The 21,958-nt window shown below is 38.6% G+C and overlaps 2 protein-coding genes across 14 annotated transcripts in view; one reads left to right on the top strand and one right to left on the bottom strand.

Annotated features, from left to right (window-relative positions):
- Positions 1–1,570, top strand: part of PICALM (phosphatidylinositol binding clathrin assembly protein) — a 106,908-nt gene extending 105,338 nt beyond the window's left edge. For all 13 annotated transcript variants that reach the window (XM_082342254.1, XM_082342255.1, XM_082342260.1 and 10 more), the window contains one exon: positions 221–1,570. Coding sequence is in view for 1 of the 13 variants with exons in the window: in XM_082342256.1 (XP_082198382.1) it covers positions 221–235 (15 nt within the window). In the remaining 12 variants the exon portion in view is untranslated. The remainder of the gene's footprint in view (positions 1–220) is intronic.
- Positions 1,273–21,958, bottom strand: part of CCDC83 (coiled-coil domain containing 83) — a 62,162-nt gene continuing 41,476 nt past the window's right edge. Inside the window, exon 11 of the mRNA XM_082342262.1 lies at positions 1,273–21,893. Coding sequence (XP_082198388.1) covers positions 21,732–21,893 — 162 coding nt within the window. The 3' untranslated portion in view covers positions 1,273–21,731. The remainder of the gene's footprint in view (positions 21,894–21,958) is intronic.

The raw sequence follows: 21,958 nt of genomic DNA, 5'->3' as shown, positions 1-21,958 counted from the left end.
AGAAAGATATTTGGAAGTTCCTGTAATTATGCTTCAAATACTGAATTCTGGCTCATGATAAGCTGATAATACTAACTTCGTTTTGTAATCAGGGTTTGTGATAAGCATGCCATGAACACTTCCAGGCAAGTTGAATAGTAAGAGGCACAAAGCATTTTTACTTATGAGAAGATATTCTACAATGCAGTGAATTAACTTACACTCTTTTTTTTCCCCCCAGATACAGTTTATGTAACTAGATGGAAGAGAATGGAATTATTCCAAAAAGACAAGTGTTCAAGCAGCAAATACTTACTTCCAGCAAAATCCAAACTGCTGTCTCTTAAACTCTCATTAGAATGCTACAGTAACCCAATGAAGGCCCATGAAGGAAATTGGGACTAGTCTATAGGAGAACATATCAATACAGTTTATAAAGCCAAGAATTGCCATGAATTCAGACTGTCTTTTTGGTGACTAATTCTTCAGTTCTTTCATCTCCTATTAATACCCATAATCAGTAACCTACCAAGAAAAGCCCTTATTTGGAAAGAGTGAAATTTGTATTTGGAAAAGCTGCCTGGAGAGAAGAGCTGTGTCCTTTACTGTAATGCAACAGGACTCTTTTGGGGGGATCAAATCATAATTCTTAATTATGCAGTATCTTTCTTTTCTCCAGTCCTCACAGATACAGAAACAGTAACTAAAATTAACTTTTCTTTTAAAAAATTATATATTCAGTTTGCAGTAGACATTCCTTAAGTATTTGTATTTATTTATGATTATCAATTTACGTAACATTAATATTGTATCAAACCTCCTTATGAAAATGAGTATGGATGTACACAGTATGTTTGATTTTTATCCATAAGAATGAATCTGATTCAGAATGCTTTTCAGCTGACATACAGAGCACTAAATATTTTAAGGCAAGTCCATAGGCAAGTCTGAATCGCTTAAGAATTCTCAGTTTCTATGGGATTTAGGGAAGCATTATAAATGCATTAATCCTTATAGTCAATTCTGTGCCTAGGATTTTGCAAGGGAACAGTTCACAGAACTGGGAAAAGCACTACATTTTAAATTCAGCATTAGTGCATTGGGAAGGAACTTTACTGCTTTGTGCTTGGCATGTCATTATTTTCCATTTGACATTAGGGCCTTTCCAAAATGAATGTGAGGAATTGCTTTCACTTCAAGACTTTCCTTCTTTTCAGTAAAACTCTAGGAGGTGTTAATGGGGGGGAGGGGAGGGGACAAAATCCTTGAACCTTTTATTTGGCTCATGCCATGTTATGATCATGTACCTTTTAAATAAGGGGAAATAGTATCTTTAAAGTTAATGTCTAGCCAAGAGTTTAGTTAACGAAGAATTAAGCTGCACTGTTGATCGGTGCTTTGTGTAAATACATCTTAACATTTGGGTTGAGAGGGGCCTTAAGAAGGACAGTTTGTTGTAGGAAAGCAATTCTGTACATGAGTTAAGCATACTTGTTGCATTGTCTCTGCAGATTCTATTTTTGTTTACAATATTAAAAGGTATGTTAGCAAAAATGGGTGGATTTTCAAATAAAATGCAGCTTCCACAAAACTTTTGTTATGGTATTCTGGTCTGAGGCACATTTACTTTTTTCCTCTTTTCTTTATCATTGGTATTATTATTTTTTGCTAATAAAAGTATACCCAAGTGATTATATTTGATGATTTAATAAAATGTAAAATTTATTTCTCTTTTAACTTAACTTCCACAAAGCTTGATCTTGGTACTTTTGTTACCTTCTAGACACTGATAAACTGAACTGCTTATTAAAACTGTTCGTTTTTGTCTTTTGATCAGATGCCTTCAGTCAGGTAAGTTTAAGGGAGAAAATGCTTTGAATTTGACATATTGATGCATGTGATTATGTCTGCCAAAGAAACCTCTGACTGTATCGTGTTTCATGTTGAATAGTAAGTAGGATTCAGAGTACATGATAGAGGGACTAAAAGCTTTGCATTGATAAATGTCTGCATACTATTTGCCATGGTTGGAAAAAATAGTCTTTAACCAATATACCTTGTTAATATTACCACTTTTTAAGTTTCACTGTTATTAAACCATTTTCATACAGACTGGAAAATGTACTTTTGTAAGTTAACTTCCTTAACATCATCACAGATTTTGATTTGTCTCTCCTGGTGATGTTTGAGTGGATGTTATATTTGAGGCCTATGGCTTGTTCCTTTTATACTACATTTTTTTTTTTTTCAACATATTCAAGTTTGTGAAATCCTTCATAAACATTTCCATCTTATTGTTCAAACTTTTGGGCTTGTTGGATTAGTATTATCCACATTTTACCCATTTTACAGATTGGAATAAGGAACTTGCTCAGGTTGACAAGCTAACAGACATTGGAGTCAGGTCTTTGTTTCATGGTCCATTGTTCTGTCTGTGCATAAACTGAAAAAGGGAATTATTTCCGTCTGTGGTCTAGCCTGATGACCATTCTCTATTCTCAGATGGTCTTCTCCTATGAAGCATACTTCCCACCTCCTGCTCTGATGCCCAGACATCATTGACAGGGAAAAACACAAAACACATGAGCATGTTAACTTTAATCAAAATGTAACAAGTGAAGTAAGTCAGCTGTTGAATACATAAAAAAATACATAACTAAATCAGGTTATAAACCTGTGTATGCCCCCACCATCTTACTACCCAGCTAACAAGTTGGTAGTGGCTGCAGAAAGAGATTAAGATTGTTAGCAGAGGGCAGCTAACCCATCCCAGATCATTTGCAAAATTTTTTCTTTTAACATCTCATTATTATTGTTCATTATATTTTTAAGATATACTTTTCTTAACCATTGACTGTGAGAGTCCATATTTAGGAAGAGGCCTTATGTTAGAGCAGGAATCTTTTACTTCTCCACGAGCCAACAAAACATTACCCCTGGAAAGCAGGACTTTATGGGATAAGTTTCTCCTTGAACTAAAGTAATTCCAAGGCTCTTCTCCTGTTTATTGTCACTAATAAACATGTTTCCAAATTCTTGAGAATTCGGAGTACTGATGTAAATGCTTATTCTCCAGCACTCCATGGAGAAAAACAGAATCTCTCTATTCCGGGGAAGGTGGCTCCTGTGTGTTCAGCAGTGGCTAGCTCACAGTGTATGGAAAGGCCACAGCATTCAGCCAGGTGAACTTCATCTGTCTTATCCTCGAGAAAAGATGGATCCACAGCTTCCATCAGTGGCCTTTGCATCTAGCTTAGATCTTTGTTCTGTCACATGTGCTACCTTCCGTGGGTCTGACTACACCTAGAATTCTGCAGTCTGAATAGGCTCTGAATGGAGAGGCTGCAGTATCATCTTCCATGCAGTCTCTCTCAGAAAACCTCAAGCTAATTCCTTGCTTTTACTAAGAAGTGGCATTCTATTTAGTGTGTCACCAATCAGAAATGTTTTCTAAGTCTCTAGCTAGTATTTTAGTCTAATTTTGCTATAAGCACTTAGGAAATGTCCCCTTGGTTACTGATGTAGCATGCAGGTGTAGTTTTTATGCTGTATGAAACTACCCACATTGTCAAAAGTTAAGGTCTTTCTGTGGTGTTACTGTTGGGGCAGGTGTGACCATTCTGAGGCAGAGTAGGTTGAACTGGTTTTAGGCATACACCTGGAAGGAGAGAAAAGCAAGGAGAAAGCTTTATGGAAACTTCACTTCCTAATAAGTTCTCATTCCAAAGAGCTTTTCCTTTATCTGCTACAAAAGCTAATTCCAAAGTTGGTTTTGAAATAAAAGTCTCCGTGTGAGAATCACCTGGGGAGAGCTAAACCTCAACCTGTCTGAGCCTTCTGCAGTCAGGCGCCTGCCCGTCTGCCTTGATCCTGGGCACTTGGCAGCTGTCCTGTACTCTTGATAAATAAGCACTGGGTTATTGTGACCTTGGCTTGGAGTGTAGGCAAAGAAATATCAAAAGAGAAGTAAGCGGCCCCCTCTCTCCTTCATGAACCTGGACTCCGGGGTCTGCACTGATGTGCAGAACTTGCAGTTGATTTGCTTGACATTTCGAGAACACTTCAAATGGAAGTATCAAGCACACTGCACTGGCACTGCCATCTAGTTCAGTGGCGTCCTAAAAGGCAGTGAAATCTGCGTTTCTCTCATCATTTTTGTCCTGAAGTAGGGTAGCAACTGAAAAGCTCTTCACTTCTCTGTGATTACTCATTGATGGCAGATGTCATGTACCTGGAGGAGGCAGAGGCACTGCTGTAGGAGAGGAAAGACTCAGGGAGAGATCCCAAGGAGCCCAGCCAGCAGTCTTCAGAGGCAGGTGCAGGAATGGCCGCGCCAGTGTTTGCTGCTCAGAACAGCTATTGCTAGGAGCTGACCTTTTGACAACTATATTGAAATGTAGAATTTGGAATTCATGGTGGACAGAATTTGCATCACTATGGGTCCAAAGTACAAATCAAGGAATGACAGTTTGCTTCATCTGATAAAGGTACGATAAACTGGTGTCATATTGACGTAAAAGGAAGACGAACGAAATAGCATAATGTGAAATGATAGAAAATACATATAGTCTCTGTCCCTGGTTCCTGGCACAGAGCTCCTAAAACCCCTATTATTTCCTAAGCGATAGGCGAGCACTGAGAGCATCTTTTGTTCTAACAGTTGGTCTTTGACCCTAGTTCCTGACGCAAAGTTTATAAATCCCTTGGAATTTCCTGGGTGATAGGAGTGTTTTTTGTTCTAATGGGGCGACTCTTGATAGGTTCCTGGATAGCTTCAGGATGGGGGCCGGTCAGAAAGACCAAGAGATGATTAGAAGCTTGGAACTTTCAGCCGCAGCTTCATTCTCCAGGAGGAGGGAGGGGGCTAGAGACTTGAGTTAATGATCAGTTGTGCCCTTGTGAGTGAAGCCTCCATAAAAATGCTAATATTAAGGAGTTTAGAGAGCTTCCAGGTTGTGAACATATCCATGTGCCAGGAGGGTGGTGCACCCCAACTGCATGGGGACAGAAGCTCCTGCATTCGGGACTCTTCCAGACTTTGCCCTAAGTGTCTCTTCATCTGGCTGTCCATCTGTATCCTTTATCATACCCTTTATTATACAGTAAACTGGTAAAGTTTAAGTGTTTTCCTGAATTCTGTGAGCCATTCTAGCAAATTATCAAAACCAAGAAGGGGGTTGGTCGCAGGAGCCCTGATTTATAGCTGATCAGTCAGGAGTACAGGTGACAACCCGGACTTGTAATTGGCCTCTGAAGCCGGGTGGGGGGAGGCAATCTTGTGGGACTGAGCCCGTAACCTATGGGGTTTGTGCTAAAATTGGTGTGGAAAACCCACACATCTGATGTATATTGTAAGTGTGAGTAAAGGAGAAACACAAGTGTTTTTCTCATACAAATAATAAACCTAATAGGTGTTTCTGTGATTGAGATGGCATTTCGAAAGAGTATTTATATAAGCCTGTTTTACTAGCATCATATATCTATTTGGGGAAGGGGGATGGAATTCCCTCCAACATAAATTCCAAGTGAGTTAAGTATAAATGTAAAGAACTATAAAGATGAAGAAAAATACGGGTGACTATCTCAGTCAAATAGAAAAAGGGGAAGGATATGATTAAAAAAACAGTTCACCAAAGATGAAATACTAATGACCAATGAAAAGAGTTTAGTAGTAACTGAAAAATTCAAATGAAAACAACAGTGCTTTCCAAGTGTAAGGCTGTTCTGAGTGTTTTTGGACAGATTGTTCGTTTAATCAAGTCTGTGAAGGAGGCACCTTTGTTATACCTATTTTATAGATAAGGGTACAGGTCTAGCAGCTGGGGTAAGTCACTTACTGTGTGATCCTTAACAACTAAGTGGTTGAGCTGCAGTCCTGAGCCCTTGTGGTCTGGCTCCAGGTCTGCCATAACCACTGTGCTGTATACTGTTATGGAGGATGCCATTTTGCCTGTCAAACAGCATCTGTACACAGAGTTTGATTGCTAATCTAAAGCTGAAGTGAGTATATATAAACCTGTACGCCCCCCTTTTTTTTTTTTTTTTTTTTTGGTGATAGGTTGTCAGAAGACTTGAGAGTTCTTACCCTTCACCCAGTAATTATACTTTTAGAAAATTTACCCAGGTAAATAACCTGGGTGTTGGGTTTTAGCTAGGGGACTTCAATTGTTGTATAGCACATAAGTTTAAAAATAGGAATTGTTCATATCAGAGACTAAGAAGTCAGATTAATGGAATGCATTCCTCCCTGAAGCCACCCCCGCCCCATCCCTGCAACACAAAGCAACGTGAGTCTCATGGATTAGTTTATGTCAGCAGATAGTAGACAATTAGAGACTCAGATCTTTACTGTTATCATTCCAGATTAGAAGCCAGTGTACACTACCCCAAGCTCTGCCAGTTCCCAAGCCAACCAAAGGTAAGAGATGTTTTCAACGCTCAGGGAAGGGTTGGTCTGCTGACAATGAGGTGGAGGGAAGGAGTCTCCACTGAAGACAGGAGGAATACTGGTCTGAAGTGCTTAGGAGAACAAGATTCCTTACCGGTTACCCAGTAGAGAAGAGGGGCTCCCACTCATCGGCAGGAGTTCTACTTTCATACGAAATTTAGAAGGTAAGTGGAAATCCCCAGGAAACTTGTCCTGTGTTATGGGAAACTACAGGACCCACAGGAATTTTTAGTTTCACAATTAACAAGCAGCTTCTCAGGCATAGTTTCTCAATCGCAAGCCTTACCATACATGTTTCACGAAGTTTCCACACTTGACAATTTTCTCCTCAATTTGTAGCTTCCAGAGAAGGGTGGGGATTATCCCTCACATGCTGGATTCATCTGTCTCGTTGGCTCCAGCCCCTCCCCTTCAATCCTGCACTTTAACTACTGGAATCCTTCAGTGTGCTTGTGTGGCTGAATGCTCATCAAGTATTCAAGGTCTACAACAATTTCAGCTTTTCTCATACCTCTATTCTAGGTACTTCTGCTCAGGCATTTTCTCTTCACTGAATAGAACTCGAGTTTTCTGCCCCTTTGCACGAAAGGGGCCCTTTCACTTTACAAATCCTATCACTCCTGGGAGGGAAAACTAGCAACTCATCATTCTTAGGGGCACTGTAAATTAGTCCTTTCAGAAAGCCATAAAAATATTTGTATCCTTTGCCCTGTTATCCCATTTCTCGAAATCTAAAGAAATTAACCCAAAGTATGGAAAATACTTTATGTGGAAGAATACGTCACAGTGATCAAGATTACCAAAGGAACAACTGTGTGGAGTAAGGGTAAGTTCAGTGATGAGTCCCAGAGAATATTTCCATTAAAGGGTAGTAAAGAATTAATGGGGGCTTCCCTGGTGGCGCAGTGGTTGAGAATCTGCCTGCCAATGCAGGGGACACGGGTTCAAGCCCTGGTCTGGGAAGATCCCACATGCCGCGGAGCAGCTAGGCCCGTGAGCCACAATTACTGAGCCTGCGTGTCTGGAGCCTGTACTCTGCAATGGGAGAGGCCACGACAGTGAAAGGCCCGCGCACCGCGATGAAGAGTGGCCCCCGCTCGCCGCAACTGGAGAAAGCCCTCGCACAGAAACGAAGACCCAACACAGCCATAAATAGATAAATAAATAATTTTTTTAAAAAAAGAATTAATGGAGACCAGGAAAGAACAGTCAACTAGAGAATAACCAATAAAGAGATGTCAAGGCCGTAGTTGAAGTCAGGAATAGTCAACTCAAGTGAAATAAAGCCTCAGACCTGCCCATTGGACTGAGCAGGTAGGAATTTAAACCCTACCCCTAGCTATACCCAGGCATTGCAGGGACAGAAGACACATTACATGGAATCGAGGAGGTGGGAAGAATGTAGAGGTATCAAGGAAACTTGGTTATGAACTAAAAAAGGTAAAGGACAATAAGCAGAGGGCATACAGGCCAAGGAAGAGTTTTCTTTAAGATGAAAGTAAATTTACTTTGTTCATCCACTTGATACTTTGAGAGCCTTCTATGAGTCAGTAGTTTTAGGTGAGAGAAACAATAAACAAGGGTTTTGTGGACTGTGACAGGGCACCAAGCTCAGCTCACGAGTCTCCTCCCGGCTCTCGGGAGAGGGATGCTATTTATTCAGTTTGGGAGAGGAGGGAAAGTATTTCTGACCCTGATGCCAACAGCTTGGGTGGCTATCAAAGCAGGATCACAAGGGATATAGGGGAGCAGTGCTAATCTGCACAGCCTCCACCTGGCCACCCTCACCCCCTGCTGCCACTGCTTCCTGCCCATCATTTGAACAAACGTGTTTCTACAGAAAAAAAAAAGTTTTGCTTTTATGTAGTGTATTTTCTTGTGAGAATAGTCAATGGACAAATATTTCATGATGCAATGAGTACTCTGGAAAAAAGGGTGAAGGGATAGACTGATGTGATCAGAGTATAGTGCTACTTTCTATAAGTCATCAAGGAAGACCTCTGATGAGATGACCTTTGAGCAAAGACAAATGAAGTGAGGAAGCAAGATGGTAAGATGTGGTGACTGGCTGCCCTCTCCACATAACACAAGGCAGAGGAAAGACCAAAGATCCGAAAGGGGACTATGCTTGGCTTCTCTGAGCAGCATCAAGGATACCAGGAAGGCTTGAGCTGAGTGGGTGAGAGGGAGCTTGGTGGGATCAGAGGTCAGAGAGGTGGCAGTGGGCCAGGGCTTTCTAAGTCATGCTGAGGTTTGGATTTCATTTTGAGCTGGGATGCCACTGCAGACATTGAGCAGAGGATTCTTTAAGAACTTTTGTTGGCAAAAAGGTCACTGTGGCTGCTGTACTGAGACAAAAGAAGGAAATGGCAAATCAGTCAGAAGACAATTGTAGTAGTCCTTAAGTATGAGCAAAACTTAGGCCCTGTGAGGATTAGCTCTAAGAGCTGACCAAAGATAAGACACAAAGAGTAGAAGGAGCATTTACTGAAGGTTGACCAAGGTGACAGGAGACTTCTGAACTCCCCTCGTCCCACAGGCACACTGAATGTACAGCTACACATGGAGCAATTACCTCTATAGGAAATCTAGTCATAGCTGAGCAACCCTTACACGTCAAGTGAATGAGAACACAAATACCGGCTGAGACACACTTTCACCATAAACTCCACCCCAGCACAGCACCAAACAATTGGGAGGGAACGTCTAATTCCAGCTTTTCCCTGAGGAGTGAAGGGTTTGGATCCCACATTTAGCACCTCAGCTTTTAAGACTCCCACACAAGGGATGGGCCCCCAAAACACCAACAAGTCTTGCATTTATGAGACCCACAGCACTGGCTATTTATGAGATGGCCTCACTGGTGCATTCTATCAAACATATAACAAATTAATAGCAACACTTCTCAAACTCTTCCAAAAAATAAAAGAGGAGAGAATACTTCCAAACTGTTTTTTTGAGGCCATCTTTATCCTGATAATAAAACTGGACAAGGTCACTACAAGAAAAGTAGAAGCCAATATGCCTGATGAACATAGATGTAAAACTTCAACGGAATATTAGCTAATCAAATTTAAACTGTGGATCATGTAGTACTGTAGTATATATTGACTGAAAAAAATACACATATAAATGTTTTCCAGTGATCAACTGTACTTAGGAATATATTTAACCAAGAAGGTCAAAGGCCTATACACTGAGAACTGTAAGACACTGATGAAAGAAATTGAAGAAGACATAAATGGAAAGCTGTTCTGTGCTCATGCATTAGAAGAATTAATATTGTTAAAATGTCCACACTACCCAAAGCACTCTACAGATTCCATGCTAGCTAGCCCTATCCAATAGCATTTTTCACAGAAATAGAAAAAACAGTCCTAAAATTTGTATGGAATCACAAAAGACGCTGAATAGTCAAAGCAATCTTGAGAAAGAGCAACAAAGCTGGAGGTATCATGCTTCCTGATTTCAAACTACATTACAAAGCTATAGTCATCAAAACAGTATGGTATTAGCGTAAAAACAGACACATAGATCAGTGGAACAGAATATATAGAGCCCAGAAACAAACCCTGGCATATATGGTCAATTTTCAATAAAGGAGCGGAAAATATACAATGGGAAAAGGATAGTCTCTTCAATACTTGATGTGAGAAAAACTGGACTGCCACATGCAAAAGAATAAAAGTGGACCCCTATCTTACACCATATACAAAAATCAACTCAATTAAAGGCTTAAATGTAAGATCTGAGCCTGGAAAACCTCTAGAAGAAAACATAGGGGGTAAGCTCCTCACCATTGGTCTTGGCAATTATTTTTTGGATTTGACACCAAAAGCAAAGGTAACAAAAGCAAAAATAAAAAAGTGGGATTACATCAACTAAAAAGTTTTTGTGCAGCAAAGGAAACTAAACAAAACTCAACAAAAAGAAAAGGCAGCTTAATGAACAAGAGAAGATATTTGCAAATGATACATCTGATAAGGGGTTAATATCCAAAATATATAAAGAATTCATAAACTCAACATCAAAAAAAAAAAACCAGTTTAAAAATGGGCAGAAGACCTGAATAATTATTTTTCCAAAGAAGAAATACAGATGGCCAACAGGTACATGAAAAGGTACTCAGCATCACTAATCATCAGGGAAATGAAACTCAAAACCACAATGAGATATCACCTCACACCTGTGAGGCTATTATCAACAAGACAAGAGATGACAAATACTGGTGAGGATTTGGAGAGAAGAAACCCTAGTGCACTGTTGATTGGAATGTAAGCTAGTACAGCCACTATGGAAAACAGTATGGAAGTTCCTCAAGAAGTTAAAAATAGAACATGATCCAGCAATCCTACTTCTGGGTGTACATCCAAAGGAAACAGCACCATTATCTCAAGAGACAACTGTACTCTCATGGTCACTGTAGCATTATTCACTACAGCCAAGGTATGGAAACAACCTAAATGTCTGTTAACAGATGAACAGATAAAAAAAATTGTGATAAATATACACACACGATGAAATATTCCATCTTTAAAAAGAAGGAAATCCTGTCATTTATGACAAAATAGATGAAACTGTAGGGCATTATGCTAAGTGAAATAAGCCAGAAAAAGCAAAATAATTACTGTATGCTATCACTTATATGTGGAATTTAAAAAAAAATAAAAATAATAGAAACAAAGTAGAAAATTGGTTTCCAGGGGCTGGAGGGTGGGGGAAATAGGGAGAGGTTAGTAAAAGGGTACAAAGTTTTAGTTATAAAAAGAATAAGGTCTGAGGATCTAATGAATAGCATGGTAACTATAGTTGATAACACTATATTGTGTAACTGAAATTTACTAAGAGAGTAGAATTTAAATGTTCTCACTCTGCCCCCCACCAAAGGGAAGAATGTGAGGTAATGGATGTGTTAATTAACTTTATGGCAGGAATACTTTCACAATGTATACGCGTATCAAATCATCACATTATACACTGTAAATACCTTAACATTTTATTTGTCAATTATATCTCAGTAAAGCTGAAAAAAAGAATGTACTAACAGCATTAATTACTTAGAGTAGAAGGAGTTAAGGAAGTTTAAAAAAAGAGAGGAGATAGGCTGAAAAATCAGTGGGAGGAAGGGGAAAGCTGAGTGGTCCTGAGTGGAGGTGAGATGGGCTGGGAGGTGGAAGAAAGGCAAATGGAGAGCCTGGAATACAAGTGTATACAGAGGACAATGTGCAGAAAATGCCCTTTTTTTGAAGAGCATTCTCTTTCCCTTCTGAAAGCATTTCCATCATTGAGGAAAGCACCTGCTGCTTGATGAGAAAATGCAGCATAGCTGTAACCGTGTGGACTCTGCGGCCTTGCCATGGGTTTAAACCCTAGTTTGGGCAAGTTACATACTCTCCCTGTGCCTCACTTTCATCTATAAAATGGTATAATAGTGCCTACCTCATAGGGCCAATGTAGTCAATGAATTAATAAATGGAAGCATTTTAAAACAGCCTGGCACATGATAGAAGTTCAATACATAGTTACTATTCTTACTGGAATGCAGAATAGCTTGTGGTTAAGAGCCTAGATTCTGGAGACAAAACACCTGTGTTCAAATCCTGACTGTCTCTTACTAGCTGGGAGACTTTGGGAAAGTTACGAAATTTCCCTCTGCCCGTTTCTTTATCTGTGAAATGAGAATGATTAGAGACCCTACCTCATAGGATTATAAGAAGGATCAACTAGGTTAATGTAAGTAAAGTGCGTTTAATAAGTGCATTTAAGTGTTTGCCATTATTAGTATTACTAAAGGACCTTTGAAAATATCAGTCTTTGGATTTATCCAACCTGCTCTGTTTGCATAGTTGATGCCAGCGCAGTGCTGGTGGAGGTTCCATGAGCTGCTTCCAAAGCAGAACCCCGAGCCCCTGACTCCACATGACCTCAAGCAGGAGTCCTGGGTGCTGAGGCAGCTTCAGCAATACTGTAGTTTGGTGTGACAGAACACTGTTTTGAAAACAGCAAGCCCGACAAATCTAAGTATACTTAGGTCGGCAGTTTTAGATACCCTCAGATAAAACAGAATACTTTCTAAAGTAGTTTGAGCCCTTTTTAAAATTTATAACAAAGAATAGGTACTTACCGCAAAGACTTATTTAGTGTCCTGGAGACTACATTTTACTATTGAAAACATTGACTTCAGTGAGATTAATATTCATGTCAGTCTCTGTTTTAGGATTAGGTTTGGCTGTGTGTAACAGAAAGTTCACACTAACAATGATTCAAACAAGGCAGAAGTTTATTTTCTCTCGTGAAAGTCTGAGTGGGCACGGCAGCTTTGCAAGGTCGTTAGGTGTCCACTTTTAGGTGTTGGGAGTCTTGCTGTTCCACGGGCCTTAAGGTGTTCCTCTCGTCACACAGTCCACTGTGGCTGAGCAGCAGAACTACACTCCAAGCTGCAGGATGAAAGAAGGGGGGAGAAGGGGAGGGAAAGGGATGACCCAGAAATTGTGCACAACTTTTATTCACCTTCCATTGGCCAGAACTTTGTCACGTGGCTGCAAGGGAAGCTGGGAAACAGAGACTTTAATTGGGGTGACCGTATTCTCAACAACTAAATGAATGTATTATTATTGAAACGGGGAGAATAGATTTGAAGGAAAACTAGCAGCCGCTATCGTAGTCATACATTTTTTATTAAAAGAATTGCTAATTTCTTGAACCTTCTCTGCTCAATGACTTCAAAACCCTACCATGTCACATACTGTAACTTGAGATCTGAGATATCCTAAAAATGAATTATAGTTTATAGTTTTAGAATTTAAATATTTCAAAGGAATTAAATGCAAAAAAAGTTAAAAGCTTATAAAAGGAAAAATAACCAAATCCAAACTGTTAGTGTTCAGCAAATGTTACGAGCATGTTGGAAATGTGTACCTTCTCACTAGATTTTAGGCCCTGCTGTATCCCAAGTTGACATTTTTACATAAATAGCACAAAAGCCACAGAAGACACTTTTTAAGTGGCTAGGAGAAAATGACCAATGCAAAATGAAATGTAGCAGTCAAAGAACATCAAAGATCTGAAGTTAATTGCACACTTGCACCAGAACCTCAAGTGAGGCCAGAGCCCACCATCCCTCTGATTTGGTGTCTGAGGGCTTTAAAGATTAAAAATGCTTCGCTGGCCTCTGTTAGTCAGGCAGAGGGGAGTCCAACAGAGTTAATTTTCATTCCTCTTAGGAGGAGGGAAATGTTGCAAGGCCTAGCATATTTTTATAGCTGAGACTATACAAAAAGATGGCCCTAACCCAAGAAGGCGAGAGGTCAGTGAGTTGAGCAAAGGATTTGAGGAAGGAAATGCTGACAAAACCTTTTACTAAGAATCTTTGAGGGTATCTGCATCTGCAGTCCTTTCAAACTCTTTTGCTGGCTGGAAATCTGAGAACATTTCCATGTGAAGAATCTTTTAAAAGTATCTTGATGTTTTTTAGCACTTACGTAGATCATAAGAACAGAATGACCTAAAACATAACCAACCTAAAGAGTCATGGTCAAAAAAGCAGCCTTTCTGGGAACTTGAGCCTCACAAAGTCACAGGAGTAGGAAATGGAAATACTTAATCAAGTTAAAGTCACTAATATTTAGAAAGCCTCCGCTGCTTGAGGGCACAGTTCCTTGTGTCTAGTGCAAAAGCCAGTTTTATTCCAAGAAAAATACAGAGAACTGTTGTGTTGAGATCTAGTAAAACAAGCAAGGATCAAGCAGGCCTTTAACAAACAGCCCTTTATTGCCACAAAAATCCCCTTGGTCTCCCTGACCCTGAATCACTCCAGTGTCTGACTCTAGGATTCAGAAAGAAACAAAATTGTTACCACTGACCCACAGTGCGGAGTGCCCTTCCTCCACTGCACTCATAAGAATTTTGGAACTGGGTTTACTACTTGTCCCTACAGCCTGATGTAGATCTGCAGACCCAGGGCATGGCTTCTTAGAGTCCTCACACCAGTGGGTGGCTGAGCCCTCTCTCCAGCCACCCTGAAACCAGTTCCCCCCTAGAAGTGAGTTCCTCTGCTGAGTTTCTGACTAACCTCTCTATCCAAAGCTATATTCCTTGTTCTCCAGTTGTTCTCCCTCAAGATTGAGGAGTATCAAAGAAAAGGGGAGATTGTAATTGAGCAGGATCCTATGGTGCCTTCCCAGGACAGACCCTTCCTATGTTCTCCATCTGCATCTTGTTTGTAGAAAAGTTTTAGCCTCCTAGGCCCTCCCAGAGTCCCAAAGAGCAAATTTAATCAGAGAAGTGAGAAAACGCAGAAAGGAAAACAAGCAAGACAAAATAATAACAGTTTAGCCATTAAACAGTCCAGGACCTTTAGTTCCTCTTCAAGGGCTGTGGATAATATTCTGAGCCATGTCCTTGAGCTATTCTGCAGATACTGAAACCCCCACCAGGTGGAGGAAGTTAACTGCATTTTGACCACAAGCACGTAGACCCCAGACTGGTTGGAACCAGAAGGTTGATGATGTTGACTCCCAATTACCTCACCACCAACCAATCAGAAGAATGTCCACAAGCTGATCACACACCTGCAACCCTCTCCCTCACCCTCTCTTTGAAAACCTTTCCCTGAAAGCTGTCAGGGAATTTGGGTCTTTAGAGCAATAACGGCCCATACTCCTTGCTTGGCCCTGCAATAAATGCTGCACTTCTCTTCACCACAACCTAGTGTCAGTAGATTGCCTTTACTGCACACAGGTGAGCGGACCCAAATTTGGTTCAGTAACAACCCCAGGACAGAGTGAGCCCCTTGATACAAGCACACAGGGCCCAGCTGCCATCAGAGCTTTTTCGGCGCCTCACAGCATGTGATGGATCAGACACAGGCACTCTCTGTGCACCTTTGAGTGAATGTACTGTAAAGACAAGCAGAAGTCTTAGGCCTTTCTCCCAGAGATTGCTGTTAAATGTCAATTATCATTTCAACTGCCATGTATTGCATATCTACTGTGTGCAGGTTACATGCAGTCTCTGTAATCCTTGAAACAATCCTGCAATACAGGAATTAGGTCCATGTAATACTGAGGAGAATAGGCTTGAAAGAGGTGAAGTGACTGCCCAAGATTCAAGGCAGCCAGCCTGATCCCAGAGTGTTTCCCCACACGCTACCCCGTCTCTTTACACCTTCTTAATTTCTTCAAACCTATCTCGTTCCTGGGCCACAGTAAGCACATTCCCAGCCTGATGCTAAAGCTGCCAACACCCTGTCCCCTCTTCCCCAGTCTTGAATGACAACATATAGAACTCACATGCTTGGTTTTTCTGAGAACTGAAACCAACATAAAATCCTCCAAAACTCATCTTAAATTTCTTTTCCAAACCTATCACTAAAGGTGTGAAAAATAAAGTATTCTGAGTTAAACACAACCACCGCACCACCTAGAATATCCTGTTCTGCCGTCTCCCACTTTCCTTTCTTCCTTCTCTGCTGTTAGTGTTCAAGAGTGAAAGCAGGTTACACCAAGGCTGAGAGGCTCCTTGACCCATCAGGCACTTTTGCTGGACCGTGAGTATCTTGAGGAAAGGGGCAGTTTCATGTTGCCTCCCTCATGTCCTACACACAGTGCCTGGGTGCAAAGATTCATTTGATAAATGCTTTGTTGGGTAAGTGACACTGATAGGAAGTTCACAGTGGTACAACTTTATTGAGATTTCCTTGTAATGTAGTCATCTAACAGAGCTACCACCCTAAGCTATTAAGAATCTAGGTTGTTAGGAAAATCCCGAAGATTTGTTTTAGAGATACTGCTATCTGCAAATTCTAAACGCAAGGAATAATATTAACAGAAAAAAAGAACATTCTTCCCTTTTTCCAAAGGATGCCTTTTCCACTCTGACATCTTGGCAGCAAACAGGACTTTTAGTCATTTGATACTTTCTTCTGATCCAATTTCACATTGTGAAGGAGAAACTGCCACACCTAACAAATAAATGCTGGAATCCTACCATGTTATGCCTGGCTTGTTTTAATAATCTCATGGTCTGAACTTCCCAAATGTGAAAGTCAGTTTCTGCTGACCTACTGAAACCAATGAGCTGTCACATAGGCTAGGTTTGTTGGTTACTGGGAGCTCTTTGGTTTGTCCCAGCGGAAAGTCAGTAAGTTTTTTTTTTTTTCCCTACCCAAGAAAAGTAAAGATCTTATCTATAAAAAGTTTACCTTTCTTTCTTGAAAAGAAAATTGACCAGTTCACTCCATATTTTTACTGACTTTTCCAAGGACATTTCTGTTTCTGTTGACCTTTGAAAGATTGTCCTAACAAAGTATTCTGCCTTCCTGTCAGGAAACACTCTTGCTGCTGTTCACACTGTCACTTCATGGAGTGGATTGGAATATGGTTATTTGGGGGGACTTTTTTTTTTGGCTGCGCCATGCGTCTTACAGGATCTTATTTCCCCAGCCAGGGATCAAACCCGTGCCCCCTGCAGTGGAAGCACCGAGTCCTAATCACTGGACAGCTAGGGAATTCCCTGGGTGTGTGTTGGGGGGGCTTTTTTTTTTTTTTAATCTTAAAACATAGCAGTCAAGTACCCAATCTTAAGTGTCCTGCCTGATGAATGTTTGCAAAGTGAACACATCCATGTTAACTGCCACTCATCAAAATTACCAGAAAACTCTTTCATGTACCATCCTCGTCATTCCCCTCCACAAAAGTAATCACTCTTCTGACTTCTGTCATCAAGATTAGCACACTCATCCTGTTTTTGAACATTGTGTAAATGGAATCATACCGTATGTGTTCTTTTGTGTCTGCCTTCCTTCACTCAATATTATGTCTATAAGATTGATCTACATTGCTGCATATGGAAATAGTTTATTCTTTCATTACTGTATAGTATTCCATTGCATGAATATAGCACAATTTACTTACATATTCTACTGCTGATAGTCTACTACTGTTTCAAGTTTTGGCCTATTTTCAGTAAAGCTGCTAGGAACATTCTTATCCATGTCTTCAGGTAAACATAACCACTTGTTTCTGTTCCATATTAAGCCAAGAGTGAAATTGCTGGAGCATGACATACATATACACATATATGTATACATGTATACATATATACATATATATGTTCAGCTTTAATAATTACTGCCAAACATATTCCAAAGTGTTTGTGCCAATTAATACTCCCATCACCAACTATGAGAGGACTTCAGATCACTCTGTATCCTTGTCAATATTTACTATTTTCAACTTTTAAATTTTAGCCATTCTAGTGGGTGTATAGTATATCGTGGTTTTAATTTGCTTTTCCCTCATCACTAATAGTGTTGATATCCTTTTTAGGCTTACTAGTCATTTGGATATATTCTTCTGTGAAGTGCCTCTTCAAGTCTTTTTTTCTACTGATTTGTACAAGTTCTTTATATATATTTGGATATGATTTTTTTTGTTATATATATGTATCGTAAATAAATTCTCCCAATATGTATGTGGCTTGCCTTTTGACTCTCTTGCCTTTTGACTCTCTTAATGGTGTCTTTTAATGAAAAGAGATATTTTAATAAAATGCAATTTATCAATCTTTTTATAATTGGTTATTTTTATGACTTTTATTTTTCCCAGGGAGGTGGTTGATACGGGGAGCAGTAGGCTTGATGGAGCCATGTGGAACACTACCAAATCCACATTTACCCACGTACGATATGTAGTTTAAAATTTCAGGCATAGCCTTTAAGGATCTATTGGATGTGCACAGGGGAGCATGAAGATAGTCTTATATTTTCTACTAAAAGCTTTATTGTTTTACCTTCCATATTTAGGTCTCTGATTCACTTTGAGTTGATTTTTGTGTAGGGTATGAGGTAAGAGTCAACGTTCATTTTTTCCCATACAGATATACAATTGCCTCAGCATCATTTATTATTAAAAAAGACCATGTCCCCCACTGAATTATAGGGGCATCTTTGCAGAAGTCAAGAGACTGTAAATGTGTGGCTTTGTTTCTGGACTCTTTATTCTATTCCACCGGACTGATTCTTCATCTTTGGGCCTGTAGTGCACTGTCTTAATTACTGAAATGTTATATTAAGTCTTGCAGTTTGGTAGTGTTAAGGTCTCCAATTTGTTGTTTTACTTCAAGATTGTTTTGGCTATCCTAGGTCTTCTGCCTAGGTATAAATTTCCATAATAATGTTACAAAAAACTTGTTAACGTCTACAAGAAAATGCTGGAATTTTGATTTGGATTGCACTGAATCTATAGATCAAGTTGGGAAGAACAGACATCTTAACTATTTTGAATCTTCCACTTCATGATAATGGTGTATCTCTCTGTTTATTCCATTTATTTAAGTTTTCTTTAATTTCTCTCAACAATGTTTTGAAGTCTTCAGCATAGAAGTTTTGCTTATATTTCATTGCATGAATTCCTTGATATTTGATGTTATTGATTCTATTATATTTTATTTTTCCCAATTGTTTGTCGCTAGCATAAAGAAATACATTGGATCTTTATTGACCTTGTACTCTGTGACCTTGCTAAATTCACTTGTAAATTCTAGTAGTTTGTAGATTACTTTGGATTATCTACATACAAAACCTTGACATCTCTAAGACAATTTGCTTCTTTCTTCTAATCTCTATGCTTTTAATTTCTTTTTCTTGCCTGGTTAGAACACTCCAGTTCTAGTCAACACTGTTGAATAGAAGTGTGATGGTGAATATATGTCTTGTTCCTGACCTCAATGGGAAAATGTTTAATATTTCACTATTAAGTACAATTTTAGCTACAGGGCTTTTAAAAAAAAAAAAAAGATATTCTATCTTTGCTGAGAGCTTTATCATATTATTATGAATTTTTTATCACACTATTAAATTTTATCAAATGCTGCATCTAGTGAGATGATCATATGAGTTACCACCTATGTTCTGTTCATTTTACCCTTGATTTTTTTATTTTGAGATAACTTTAGAGTCACATGCAGTTGTACAAAAATAATACAGACAGATCTCATGTACTCTTTATCCAGTTTCCCTAAAAATAAGCATTTTTTCCAAAATTATAGTACAATGTCACAACCAGGGTATTGATACTGATATAATCCATTGATCTCATTCATTTTTCCTCTGATTACTGAATATTAAACCAACCTTGCGTTCTTTATTCATGAAATATTATATATTATAATATTGCTAGATTCAATAAGCTAATATTTTGTGAATGATTTTGCATCTATCTTCATGAGAAATACTGGCCTTTAATTTTCTTTTCCTGTAATGATGTTGCCAGGTTTTGGTATTAGAATAATATTGACCTCATATAATAATTTGGAAGTGTTTCTTTTTTCTCTAGTCTCTGAAAGAGTTGGTGTATATTTGGTATTGTATCTTTTTGAAATGTTTGGAAAAATCACCAGTGAAGCAAGCCAGCTGGCTTTTTAAATTTTTTAAATGCAGATTGGATTTTTAAAAACATATCTAGGCCTAATTCAGAATTTTTATTTCCTCCTGTTTTGTAGAAATATTTTTGAAGAAATGTTTCCATTTCATCCAAATTGTCAAATTTATGGGGAAAGGTTTTTTCTGCTTAATTTCCTTTTATCCTTTTAATGATGTCTATGATTCTGTAGTGATGTCTCTTTTTCATTTATTTCCTCTCTTTTTTGATTAGTCTTACTATGGGTTATCAATTTTAATTAACCCTTCAAGGAACCAGCTTTTGACTTTGTTGATTTTCTCTTTTATATGTCAACTTTCTATTTAATTAATTTCTGCTCTTTATTTCCTTTCTTCTACTTTCTTTGGGTTTATTTTTGCTGCTTTTTTTAGATTCCTGAGATGAAAGCTTAGACGATTGAATTTTCAAACTTTCTTCTTTTTAATACATGAAAGGTTATAAATTTCCCTTGAAACATCACTTTAGCTGGTTCCCACAAGTTTTGATGTCATATTTTTCATTATAAATCAGAGTATTTTTTCCTTGTGATTTCTTCTTTCACACATAGGCTTTTCAGAAGTATCTTGCTTACTTGAAAATTACAGCTTTGTTGTTGTTTTTAGTTATTTTCTACTGTGGTCAGAGAACCGTTCCATGCATTTCAACTTTTTGAATATTTGTTGTCACTTACTTTATGGCCCAGGATACAGTCTATTTTTGTAAATATTTTATGTACACTTGAAAAGTATGTGTAATCTACAGTTGTTTAACTTTTTATATCCTTAATGATTGGTTGGTTTTTTTTTTGATCAGTTTTTGAGAGAGGTGTGGTAAGACCTTCAAGTCTGATGGTGAATTTGTTTCTGCCTTTTTTCTTTTTTTATTGTGGTAAAATATACATAAGGTTTACCATATTGCTTTTTAGTTTGGTAAATTTTGTCTTATATATTTTGAGATTATATTATTATTTAGAATTGTTATATCATCCTGATGAATTAATCTGCTTATTATTGTGACATATATTTCTTCATTTTCTCTTTATTTTCTTAACACTTCTTACTTTAATGTCTACTTTGTCTAATAGTTTGGTCACACCACCTTCCTTCTGGTTAATGTTTGCATGGTGTATTTACTTTCAATCTATCTGTGGCCTTATATTTAAAAGGTGTTTCAAAAAAAAGAAAAAAAAGGCGTTTCTTGTAAAAAGCTTTATAAGTAAAACTAGCTTTATAATGGAAAGCTGATGTCAAATTCAGGCACAGTCAGAGTGTCCTTGGCTTGTGGTACCAATAAGAGGGAAGGAGTAATGACCTTGGATAGAGACTCAGCAGTTTAGACTTGATAGAGCTGATGGGAGATGGACCGCCCTACTGATGGAATATTTTTATAAAAGAAATTACCACCCTCAAATTTGTTTCTAAAATGTTTGATTTTCATTATAGTTTTAGGTTAAAGAAGAGTAGACTTGAATTGTGGACTGGCTATCTATCATTCAGCACCCTCAGAGGGAAAGATGTGTAGTCAGTGCTATGCAAACCTCTAAATTTTCTCAGAAAATTCCTAATTGAACTATTTCATATTGGCATCCTAGATTGATCAGTAAATTTTTAAGTGGTAAGCAACCTCAGAGACCATCTTGGCCCACTGTCATGCTCCTGTATACTTGAATATGGAAATATAAAGTGTACTTTCATTTTTGTCACTCAGGCCATGCAAATAAATGAATAGCTGAATACTCAGATCTTTGATTTTAAATGTAATTATGACCTTTAGAAATAACAACTGCTTTAAAAATGGACCAAAGAGTAAATAAAATGGGCGACTGATATACCTCAGTTCCCAAAGGAAATGTATAAGAAGTTGTTTTTACTTTGCAGATTTCAGTCTTAGAGAAAAGACTTAATCATTTTATATGTGATGTGGCTTTCCGGGCTCCTGACATCTTCATAGAATTTGACTGGAGTCTCCTTCTCTTGGAAATGGATGGGCATTTTCTTGCTCTCCACAGTCATGAGCTTCACTTCCAGGGGGCCCAAATTTACATAATCCTGTGGTGAACAGACACAGAGGAGAATAGGAGAGGTTATTCAGCAAGTTACCAGCCTTCATAGAT

This window comes from Balaenoptera borealis (genome assembly GCF_965194805.1).
Source record: "Balaenoptera borealis genome assembly, chromosome: 11".
Taxonomy (NCBI): domain Eukaryota; kingdom Metazoa; phylum Chordata; class Mammalia; order Artiodactyla; family Balaenopteridae; genus Balaenoptera; species Balaenoptera borealis.
The sequence above is the reverse complement of the archived record's forward strand: the minus strand, read 5'-3'. Positions and strand labels throughout refer to the sequence as shown.